The sequence below is a fragment of the Protopterus annectens genome, chromosome 10.part0 (genome assembly GCF_019279795.1).
Source record: "Protopterus annectens isolate FY-2018-M chromosome 10.part0, PAN1.0, whole genome shotgun sequence".
Lineage (NCBI taxonomy): Eukaryota > Metazoa > Chordata > Ceratodontiformes > Protopteridae > Protopterus > Protopterus annectens.
The window spans coordinates 1636560649-1636573462 of NC_056744.1; the positions used below are offsets into that span (position 1 = coordinate 1636560649).

The 12814-nt window shown below is 37.4% G+C and overlaps 1 protein-coding gene across 1 annotated transcript in view; it reads right to left on the bottom strand.

Moving 5' to 3' along the window:
* The window catches only part of LOC122813824 (complement factor B-like), a 436913-nt gene that overhangs the window by 77707 nt on the left and 346392 nt on the right, over positions 1–12814 (bottom strand). The window contains exon 16 of the mRNA XM_044086351.1: positions 6210–6279. Coding sequence (XP_043942286.1) covers positions 6210–6279 — 70 coding nt within the window. The remainder of the gene's footprint in view (positions 1–6209; positions 6280–12814) is intronic.

Genomic DNA, 12814 nt, shown 5'->3' on the forward strand with positions numbered 1-12814 from the left:
GACCTGTCCAAAGCATTTGACATGGTGAATCACCACCTCCTTATAGACACACTCAAAAACCTGTCATTGGACAACCATACTATACAGTGGTTCCAATCATACCTACATAACAGGCAACAGGCTGTACTGTGGGAAAATACTTTATCTTCCCACGTCCCAGTCACTCTAGGTGTCCCGCAAGGATCTATATTAGGCCCATTACTCTTCTCCATCTTTACAAATGGCCTTCATTCTGTAATTCCTCAAGCTGACTGTATCCAATACGCTGACGACTCCACACTCATATGCGCTGCTGCTTCTCAATCAGAACTGCAGTCACTAAACCAAATGACCTTTAGTACAGTTGAAAACTGGCTCCTACAAAGACGTCTTATCCTTAACCCCAAAAAAACAAAAATGCTACTATTTACCCCCACCCGCAGAACCTCCCCACTTAACTTTACTATTACTTCAAATGATGGAACTATAATATCTCCTGAACCAACCACCAAACTACTCGGGGTACTAATAGATAACAACTTGTCCTTTGAACCTCACATTAATAACACCATAAAAATAGTAAACAAGAAACTAGGTTCCCTCTATAGAATAAAACCCTTTCTTACACCTCCAGCCAGGGTTACTATTGCTCATACCCAGCTCATCTCTACCTTGCTCTATACCTCCCCTATCTATACCAAAATATGTAGAAGTATTCTGAGTAAACTTACATCCTCCTACAACAATATTGCCAGATTTGCAGCTGGGTCCTCCTATAGAACTCATCACTGTATCAATCTGAATCAGTTAGGATGGTTAGAGCTGCCAAATTTAATACTTTTCAATCAATTAATAGTAGGCCATAAGATCCTGTATTTACCTCAAAATACACCCATACTTACATCCCTAGTCACCCCCTATAATAGCCTCAAGACCTTACGCTCAGCTAATAACCTACTTGTACAAATATCAAAATCCAACAACTTAGCTGGTGACACCTTGTTCTCCAATACAGTAGGTAAAGCCTAGAACATCCTCCCAAGCCAGCTAACCTCAATATCCTCTGTCAGCTTATTTAAAAGCAAGCGTAAACCCTACCTCAAATCACACTGGCTATGCCCCTGTGTTAACCCAGACTAAGTACCTAACTATTAACTAGACTCCCACAATTCCTAGCCTCCCATGATCATGATCTTGTGTTGTCTCACTAATTTTTAGTGAGCTTAACCTTCCTTAGGATTTTTTCTCATGTAAATAAGTATATACTGTGGAATGATCAAACACCTTCATATAGTATCACAACCTATGTGTTAAATAACACTATAAATCCATCCTTGTTTGCTGTTCTTCTATACTCTATCTATTGATCTCTAGTGTTTTTCTTTCTTAGGTTTTTGTGAGACCTTAGTATCTCTTATCATAAATTACTAGGTGTATCTAATTTTGTAATATGTTATAAAGATCTGTACTACACCATTTCTAATGCAAATGTCTTATTCATCTATTCTTAGATACATTTTTCCTTTTTCCTACTGAGATACAAAATATATAATCTTAGGCTTGTACTATAATTGTTAAAACTTCTTATGTACCAAATTATACTGTTATTGTCTTTGTCTTGACCTTTTATGTTGTTGTAATTTGTGGAGCTTTTCTCCCCGGGCCTCCACTGAAAATGGACATATATCCAGCTGGACTAGCCCAGTCAACAAATGTAAAATAAAATAAAAAAAAAAAAAACATTCTAGGTGAGGGCAGGATGCTACTCAGGGTCAGGGACATACCAGCCTGGGCTACATAATCAGAGAGCTCCTCCATGTTTCTTTTCATGTAGTCCAGGGAGGTACTGTCTCATAGTCTATGCAAAGCCTTCCTAAAAGGTACTTTTCTGTTAAGATCTCCCTTCAGAGAACCTCTTCCTTCTTGGGACCTCAATCTAGTATTATCATCTTTGATTCTGCTCCCTTTCGAACCAGCATAATCTTGTTCATTAAAAAGTTTAGCTTAGAAAACACTCTTCCTGACAGCAATTACTTCAGCTAGGACAGTATCAGAGTTGCAAGCCTTGTCTATCCGTCCAACTTATTTGAGCTTCCATAAAGATAGAGTTTCCCTAAGAACAAATCCTTCCTTCTTACAGAAAAATTTGTTCTCAAGCCAATTTAAACCAGAGTATAGAATTTACAGTGTTTTTTTCCAAACTATAGCAATAAGGCAGAGTATAACCTCCATCAACTGGATGTGTACAGACAGTTACATTTTTATTTGCACAGGACCAAAGAATTCAGGAAGTCAGACCAATTGTTTTTCTCCTGTTCTGAAAATAAAAAAGATTTGGCAGTCTCAAAAGTTATTTTGTCCAAATGGCTTACTGAAACCTTCACATATGTCTATGATTCCCACAATAAAAAACTGCCAGGGAAAATCAAAGGGCATTCAACTAGAGCAGTATCTACCTCCATTGCCTTTCAATCCAGACTTCCACTGGATTCAGTTTGTGCTGCTGCTACATGGGTTAACCCTCATACCTTTATTACTCATTACAAAGTAGATGTGGCCTCCCAGAACAGGGCATCCTTTGGTTCCACTTTCGCGAAGAGTTCATTTCCTTGAGCCACCCAAGGAAAAGGTGCTGGGCACTCTGTCCGAAACAGCAAGACTGAAGACGAGATAGGACAACATAACATAAAGAAGTTATGTACTCACCATAACTTTCCATGTTTGTTGTCCAGTATCTCACCTTCAGTCTTGCGTCCCTCCCAGCCATCCCCCTCCTGGAGTATCTACAGAAATTTTTTCTCAGAAATTGGCAGATAAGTTCTGATTCTCTTCTTGCTTTGCAGTCTTTTGACAATATGTTTTCAGATATTATTCTTTTGGATACTGAACATATCATGGGAACCTTCCTTTTCAAATGAGATCTAGGAAATAGCTGCTAAGCACTATGGGATAGGACTCAGCGTCGAGCTAGTAGAAGCTCTCGAGCTTTAGTATAGGCTAAGTCGGAGCCGAGGTTTCGGCTCTAAACCCAAACAGCAAGACTGAAGATGAGATACTGGACAACAAACATAGAACGTTATGGTGAGTACATAACTTCCTTTTTTTATATTAATGGGGAAGCAGTTATTATTGTTACTTTTTGTCCTGATACTTTGAACTTTTAGAACTGAACACTAAAATATATAGGTGCAATAGGGTCAAGTGTTTATGTCTTCTTCCATCTCATATATGATTATTTTAGTCTAGTGATGCTTATATTGTGTATAAATAATTAATTCATATTTTTGGTCACTGCTCGTTTTATATATAGTTTTTAGAAAATTATTTTATGTATGAGTATTTATATGTGAAACAATTGGAAGGATTTATATCCAGAATGGTACATTTCTCTCCAACTTAACTAGAATTGCTTATTTGCTTTTATTGTTGATGAGATATATAAGAGGTGATAGAATGATATGTGTGTGTATCCGAAGAAGTTCCATATAGAATGAAAAATGCAGTAAAAAAAGTTAAGCATTTTATATTTTATTTTTTCTTTGTAGCTCAATAAACACTTTGTCCTTGGCTGACTGAACAGTTTATGGTTTCTGGTGTCCAAATGTTAAATAAAATAAATAATAAAATAAATATACTCAAATAGATGCAGACATCTTTATATGGATTTTAAAAATATACATTCAAAGTGAAAGGTCAAAACTTGTTCTCATACCTCTTATAAACCAAATATTGTTGTTGTTTAAAAAGCTTATGTTATCTAATCAATTAAGAATTGTTTAATAATGATTCGCCACCGTAAAAGAAGAAAGGCCAGTGATTACCTTGAAGTAATTTATTAAAAGTCACAATCCAACAATCTCAGCTCAATTCAATAAGCTCATCAACCAAGAGGAGTTTACTTTACAGCTTTTTTGTGCACTTTTTGTAACCCTGGGCAGCAAGATTTTACTGTGTGCAGGTTTTGCCTGTTTTAAGAAGATTCGTGGAACTGCATTTCTATAGAGATTGTTGGATTGTGACTTTTAATAAATTACTTCAAGGTAATCACTGGCATTTCTCCTTTTGTGGTGGTGAGCTGTACAGTTTCCATTTAGTGGTGATATTATTAATAATGATGCTTCCTATTGCTTACACAAATGAATGTTTGCTATCTTTTGATATTTAGAAAATGTTACAATTTACGAAGGGTGACCTCTTATACTGGAATAAATTTCTCTCAGCTAATAAAATAAGTTCTGCAGACTATATGATCAGCAGATATAGTTTGCAAAATTTGGAATTGGCTGGACATCCAAACTTGTAAGGATTTTGTACATACTAAGCTCGTACCTTCATTAGAGGTATACAATGAGAGTAACTTAAAAATCTTGGATTTTATCTCAACAATTATTAATAGCATAGCTCACCCAAGAACACTTCATACATATCTCTTATTTATAAAATTCTCAGAAATGATTTTAGCAAAACAGATGTTTCTTTTTGGAATTATTCAGGTGAAGTTAATAGACAAGCATTCTCAGAAAAAAGATAAAAAAACTTTATTTCCATTCGGTGAAGGAATCCACATTTTCCCTATTCTGGCATGTATACACATGGAAATTTTTACATAGATGTTTTTTTCACCCCACACGACTAGCAGTAATGTACAAGAAAGAAGAAATGAAATGCTGGAGATGTGGAGACCCTGATGTTGACTGGATACATATTGTTGTTAATTGCAAAATAATTTCCCCACTTTGGTTAGACTTTAAATATCTTTGTAAAGCTCTATGGAATGACAACTGTATAATTTCTGACTCCCTTATCCTTTTCAATGTTCCTGTTCCTGAAGCCATTCCTAAAAAACAAACATTTTTACTATGGTCTAGCCTCTCAATAACAAGGGAAATTGTTACTAAAAATTGGAAACCCCAATCTACTCCTGTATTTAAAGTTGAGTTTATTCATCTTGTGAAATACATTTGTAAGAATGAGATTGCTACTATAAAAGCAATGACTAACAACATAACTCATCATTTAATTGCTTGGACAAAATTGTCTAATCTGTTAGAGAAATACTGTGTTCTCCTATGTATATATATTTTTTTAGTTGTTATGGGCATTATATATTGGTTCATAGGTTCATAGGTTCATAGGTGTGTACTAGGCTAATGGCTCTGGATCCTTTAAAAGCCTAGCCCATAGGATTGCCCTGGCATCATGCCACCCAACCTTAGTTCCCAGTGCCTCTATCAAGTAGGGCCACTGGAATGATCCCCAGGGTTAATTTTCTATTTCCCATCCACTCATCAAGATTTCTCTGATGAAGGCCATGGAGGTGCTCTGCTTGACATGTATGGGAAGTCTGTTCCATAGCATGGGCAGTCTCTAGGTTATGAAGCTGTCCCTCCAGCATATTCTGTTGATTGTGGCAATGAGGTTGAGGTCTCTGGAGCGTGTGGTGTGGAGGGATTGGGATTTCTTTAGATGTAGCATTTCTAGCAGAGCTGTGTCAGACATTTTTGCCAGCACAAAATATATCCTAATGTTGGAGATTCTCCAGGGCACTAACAAACAATGCCAGTGATTGCTGAGTATTAGACAAGCTATGATATTGCTGCATTATTACTTTTCATAAAAATTCGTATAACAAGAAATCACATGTCAATTGTCAGTTCCTCATCTTTCAGCATTGCTAAATATTAAAGAGAACATAATATGGGAAGGCTGCACTATATATGACACATATTATATCTGTCTCTCGGGATAAGCAAGCATTCATGGAAGGATTAAATATTCTCAGTGCCTCACCTTTCATATGTACAAAGAACACCTCTTTGTGACAAAGCATACAAGGGGCTTAAGCCTCCATTTTTGTCACATTCTTACCTTTCACGTGCCTTATATACAACACAGTGTAAGTAGGTCTCTCATGAAACTGTTATATATATATATATATATATATATATATATATATATATATATATATATATATATATATACTGGTCTTCAGGGATAAACAGGGTTTCGGGCTACACTGCTGCAAGCCTGTCACATAAAACTAAGTGTGTTATGGTGCAAGTAACTGTATCTAGTCTTATGCAGTACCCTCCCCACTTCGTTTTTACAAGATGTCACTCCTGCAACTTTTATGAGCACTAAATAAATCAGCAAGGAAGTTACCAGAAGCTTTCTAAAACAGAAAATATGGATGGTTAATTTTTGCATGATCTTAAGGAAAAAATGGATACCTTGGCAGGCATCTGTTCCATTTCCTGTGGCACAAAACTTATGATCGAGATAATCACAGTCAGAACGATCCTGGTAAGAGAGATAAAAAGATAAATTGCTCACTTTCTTCTTGATTAATGTTACTTTTAAGTATTGTACTGTACACAGTAATTATTTTTTTGTATATCAATACCTTTTATTTATAATTACGTACTGTTTTTATATATGAAAAAGTATAGCATGAATAACAGCAATTGTCCATCCTGAAAGATGGCGATATATTTTTAGGTATAAGATTACAGTTGCTAACCCTTTCCATTATATACAAGAATAAGGCCTTCACTGTGATGTTGCAACCTGGGTTCAACCAAGTGAACTGCATGCTAGGTACACTGGCTCATAATAAGTGGTGGCATTGACTGGCTGATGATTTGGGCAAGTACTACTGTGATGCTACCCTCTGCTGGAGAATAGAAGTAGTGCAAATTATGGAGGTACATAATGTTCAGGGATAGCTGGATTCTTTACGGCCTGCAGTAATGCAAAGAAAAAGAAAACCTCTTAGAATCTGTCTATTGTATTGAATGTATACAGCCTGGGTTCTCTGGAATTTCGGCTAACCTTTCATGGTTACCAGTAGTACTGATGGACTCTGACCTGTAATTTGTACTAAGAGGGTTATCTTCACATGGTGTGTAACAATTAGTAGGTAGCAGTGGTAAAAGGACTTAAGTAGAAGGCTGGAGATTAGTACAGTGTCCCAATGGATGAATAATCATAATGCTTAAGAACATTTTTATCTGAAGAAGTTAACATTATACGGAGTGAACAAAAGCTTTTATGTTTAGCATTAAATGACTACAAATTGTTTTCTGGTGTCTGCAAGAGTGTTTTTTGTTAATGTTCAAGAAATGATTATAGAACTTTCTAGCAGTTACAAAAAAAAAAAAAGAAAAAGTGCTAGGCCTAGAGGTTACTACCACTGGTGCGACACTTGAGCAATAGTTTCATTAACAGACTTTAACATTATTAGATGAGGAAGCTGCAAATTCCTATAATTTTTCATCTACTGATATCTCAATAATTCTCTGTTGCTGTAGGGATGACGTCGTTCTCAAAATAAGGATGCCACTGTACTTAGACCATTTGTGCTTAGGGAATGTAATTTCACTGGTATCGTATTTAGTTACTGCTGTCTGTTTTTACTGCCCTCTTATTTCCAGTGTGTTTAGGCATTGATCTGCCATGAGAATGATATTAAACATTTAAAAGTACCCAACTATGTAATACAGCATTTAAAAAACTCTTAGAGGCACTGCCTGAACTATACTCTTCATGTGGTAATATGAGTTACTTTTAGTTTGATTCAGACCTACCATTTACACTTAGCAAGACTGTTGTACTCTAAAATGAAGGGAGATTATACACTAGTGTTCCTGAACCTACATGTTATGTTAAACTGATAGCATACAGTGTACAGTTCATTAGCAAATAAGCAACACGGCATGAATAAAACTGTTGTCACAGTAAAGTGATAGCTATACTCAGTACTAGAGCCTCTTAAAGAAATTGTGGAGCAGGAAAAGGTATGCTGTATTCCTTTGGGAGCACAACTTTCAGCCTCAATATCAGAACAGCAACAGGAATTCTGTAGAGTGTGTGTGTGTGTGTGTGTGTGTGTGTGTGTGTGTGTGTGTGTGTGTGTGTGTGTGTGTGTGTGTGTGTGTGCATATATTCAGCAACCTAACAGAACTGCAAGTAGCTTCACCACAGAGTCACCATAGGAAGTCCTGTATTGTGTTTTGGACACAAATGCTTAATATTGGGAGAAGTTAAAAATTTCCTGTGGAGTAACCATATTGAATTTGCTGTGGAGCTGTTAGCTTGCTGAATTTTTGGATATACAGCCTAACTGCCCATTCTACAATAAAAGGAAAATCAATTTTGAGTATACAACAGATCTAAGAACCAAAGAGTCAAGGAAAATAGACTAAGAAGTTTAAAAAAGAGTATTATATCCACTAAGGCAGCTCATGAGTTCAGGTTGGCATCTGAAGCCAAAGACAGTCCCAAATCCTTCTTTACTTATGTTTGAAAACTGATAAACAACACTCAACAATGCACAGAACTCATAATGACAAAACTTACTCAGACCTAGTAGACATTGCCAATACCTTAGCAAATAAATTTCAATCAAATTTTACCCCTGAGACAACTATCAAAAGCCCTATAATCACCCAGGCCCTCAACCCGCCCATAATCACCAAAGAACATGTACTGAAAGTGCTGTCCAAGACTAAGAACACGTCCATTGTGGAACTAGAAATATACCAGGCTGTTAAATAAATAGTACCAAACATGCCCTTGTAGATTCTCTGCATATTTAATATGAGCCTGACTACAGTCTCAGGGCTGGAAGTACAGTGTACAGCACTGCTGATGTTACGCTATAAAAGTGACCCTACAACCAATCCCAGAACCTAGAGGCCCATCAGCCTGACATGTGTCATTTGTCAGGCCATGAAACACATTAAAACATACATGATTAACATCAGCAATAAACATCTCTTCAGGCTAGAGCCACAATGATTTAGTGTTATATAAATGAGCAAGGTTAACTTCTTGGAGAAGGTAAAACAAGCTGTTGACAGCAGTCACACTGTACACATAGCTTACCTTGATTTGGCCAAGACCTTTGACACCTCCTATGCTAGCATAGTTAATAAACTAAATGTGCTACACATAGATCCTTATCTGGTAAGATGGATAGCAGATTTGGTAAAAGACAGACCCCATGAGCTGCAGGTGGCAGGGGCAGTGTCACAGAACATGAGGGTGATTAGTGGTGCTCTACAGGGCTCCATGCTGGTACCTCTTTTGTTTGATATTTACTTCTCTGACCAACAGGTTAAAACCAAGACCTATGGATAACCAAGTTTGCAGATGACTGCAAACATGGACTCATTGTCAAATCACTGTCTGACACAGAAGCCCTGACGTGGGAGCTTATAAATGCCAGGTGTATTGAGAATTGGCTTATATTAAATGCTAAGAAATGCAGCATTACTGCATTTGGTAGGCAAATCACCCCCAGTCAGATAACATTGACAATGCCCACCTTCAAAATGAAAATATAGTTTGAAACCTGGGCATCTGAGTTGATAATTACTTCTCTCTTGACCATCATGTATCCTACTTGCTGTAGCCGATTACCAAGGGAATGCCATCCAGATAAAAAGAGGTTATTGTCTCCTTATATTCACCACTGATCAGGCCAATTACAGAATCCAAAACTCACTTTGGGAAGTACCTCAGCAGACATATCAGACATTCAGAAAGACCTCAGAGGTTCTGAACAAAGAGGATCATAAGTTAAAAATCCCCAAGCTACCAGCAAGGCATAGAATTCATGTTCCTTTTTTTTCTATGTTATAGGGTCCTCAGAGGAGACCTATCATTTGTCTTGTAAGCAGTCAGACAACCCAGTAGTCCAGGATCTTTTGTATGTTCATAAATCAAACAGTATCACTTGTTACATAATTTTATTTTTGCTATGTACATATTGTTTTCTTTGTGTCTCTGTTTTCTTGCCTATGTCTTAAACATCATTGTATATATACTTTTTGATTAAATTGTTTTTTGATTTTACTGGAAACTGTTGTATGCCATGGTGGTGCAGCGGTAGCATTGTTGCCTCACAGCAAGAGGTTCTCCCATTCGATTCTCGGCTGGAGCGCCTTCTGTGTGGAGTCTGCATGTCCTCCCCGCAGTTGGGTGGGCGTTCGAAAGACATGCGTAAATGGGCGTGGGCGTGCCTTCACTGAAGGTTGAACGTTGAGCTGGCATCTTGGTGTTCGTGAAAATCTACTGCCAATCATTAGCGGACCAGAGTTCCATTGTGGTGACTCCTAACCAGGAAAAGCCGAAAGACAACAACAACTAGAAACTGTTTGTATACTGGAACTTTTCTCCGTGGGTCTCCATTGAAAATGGGCCCCAAGCCCAGCTGGACCAACCCGGTTAACAAATGTCAATAAATAAATAAATAAATAAAAATAAGTATGACAAATACCAAAGCTAGAGACCTAAACCTGCGTCTGCAGATCAGAAACAAGGTACAGTGAAAGATGCTTTACTCATAGTCCCCTTCATGTTTGGAATACATTGTCCTTGCAGATAAAGCAATGTGATACATTATCTTCCTTCAAACAGGACCTGGATAACTGGATAGCTATTCTTAAATTCATCTAGCAAACAACTCATGGCTCAAGGACACCACGAACAAGAAGTTTATCCAATAAATATAAGCACTGAAAACAAACTATTGCTGAACCAAGAAAACCAAGAAAACAGACTGGATCAGCGAAATCAGAAAGCCACAAGGTCCACTCAGCGATATTTAGTCTTAACGCACCTTTTATTTCAAAACAAGCAACGTTTTCGCTACAACCCCTGCTGTAGCTTCCTCAGAGTACAAAATAAGATCTGTAACAGTTTCTTTTTTTAAACATAAAAGCGCGCCAAACAATGAGGCAGCGCTACATTGTTAAAGGTACAGCAGTGTAACCATAAACACACATTTGCTTCTAAATCATAAAACATTTGTAGGACTAAGCCATTTAATTAAAACCTTGTCATCATTGAAGGAGTTTAAAAAATCATAAGAATAAACATGAAAACCATTGACAACCAGACCGGAACCTGTCCGGTCAGAGCTTACATATCCAAAAAGCCTTAAGTAAGAAGTAAACATGAAATATAGTGCCGTTATCAAAAAAACACCAGTCTAATCTAAACTTCGTACTGGCAGGACAAGAATCCTACATTTGTAGGTGTCGCTAAGCTAATTCGTTAAAATTCACTAAATACTATACAAGGCAGAGTCAACGGCTGTTGAATATAATCAATCTACCCCAATTGGACAAGGAAAAAATCATGTCCTATGTTACCTAAAACTTAAAAAATTGAAATGTTTAAAATATTTTAAACGTTGAAAAGTATAAATTCTGAAAGTATACCTATGCAACTCCTTGTTAGAAGTGAAGCGATCACAAACATGGCATAACCAAAACAGCAGAGGCTGTTGAGCGTGGGGATAAAAAGTCATAGTATAAACTTAATCTGAGCAGGACTAAGGCCAAGTAAACAGTCCTGCGAAGAACAATCAAAAAATCCACCACGCTTGTCAAAACCCACCAATGTGCAGTACTGAGAGTAGTAGTCAACCAACAGTTATAAAATCATCCTGTAAGTAATGTGGAAACGGTAGATACCATGAACGTCGGACAGTAGTGTAGTGACCGAACCATACAGTACACTTGGCATGTTACCAAGAAGTCATTACAATACAAGTCAGACGTGTATCTGAGGGGGCAAATCAAGGTATTTGGGGTTGTGAAAGCCTTGAAACCAAAATCAGAAAGTCCCCCCTTACCCCTTTGATTCCATACCAGGTTTGAAAAAGAGCATCCCCCATTAAGATGTCTAACACATTTTATGCAGAACAGACAAGGGCGTGTACGCGCCACATAACCCCCTGGTACAGAAGCTACAAAAATGGTTACGTCATACAGACTGTAATCTGAAGGCGCGCAATTGAAACCAGAAAGGGTAATCCAGAGTGAAACCCCCCCCATTTTTTAAAAATAGTTAAACGCACGATGTGCGAACCTAAAAGAGCAAAAAGCAAATAAGAACAGTCCAGCAACAAAAAAATCCCTAAAGTCTGGAAGTAGTTCCTAAGCAGTAAGGTGTATAGGACCTAACCAATCCCACCGGACCAAAGTGTCCACATACATTCTGCCTAAAGGAATATAAGCCCCAAAGAAACGGGGCCATAGAGTACATGAGAGTACGAGAGTCACTAAGTAAAAACCAAGGGGTTAAGGAAAAGTGTCCTCCCTGGGTTGTAATACAAGGAGTGATGAAAATGGAAATCAAATCATAGCCATATTCTCATAAGGAGAAAGCCCTGAAGTAGACAGTCCCTACAAGTATATACCAAACTCCGAGACATGTAAGTGTGATTACAGAAAATGCTTAACCCAGGAAGTGGTATTATCTCAGATAACTCTTTAGTTTTAATAAACAGGAGATATTACAATTGTCATTTAGTCCAGGTAGTTGGAATGCATCAAGTTTTAATTGCCACTCTAGTTCTTTTGTTTCCAAAATAATAGAGGCAGGGCCACCTCTAATGTTGTGAGGGACATGATCAATAGCAGAAAAGTGAAAACTGTGGTCTTTATTAAGTATGATATGTTTAGAGAGCGCGTTATCTTCTTTGCCCTTTTTAATGGCATAGATGTGCTGGTAGATTCTCTCTTTGAATTTTTGCTCAGTTTTCCCAATGTAGTAAGCTGGGCAACAAACACATTGTGCTAAATAAACCAAGGATTTTGTATTACAGTTGACTTTGTGATGGCACATGATCTTTTTGCCATTTACAACCTGTGTGTTCCCTGTCCTGATGTATTTGCAAAAGTTACAATTACCACATGGAAAACTGCCTTTCTGCCGTGAATGGAAATCAAGATGTTTTTTAGATTCCAAAAAATTTTTTAAATTTTTACCCCTCCTATAAACTATTAGTGGTTTTTCCCCAAGTTTTTCCCCTAAGCCACTG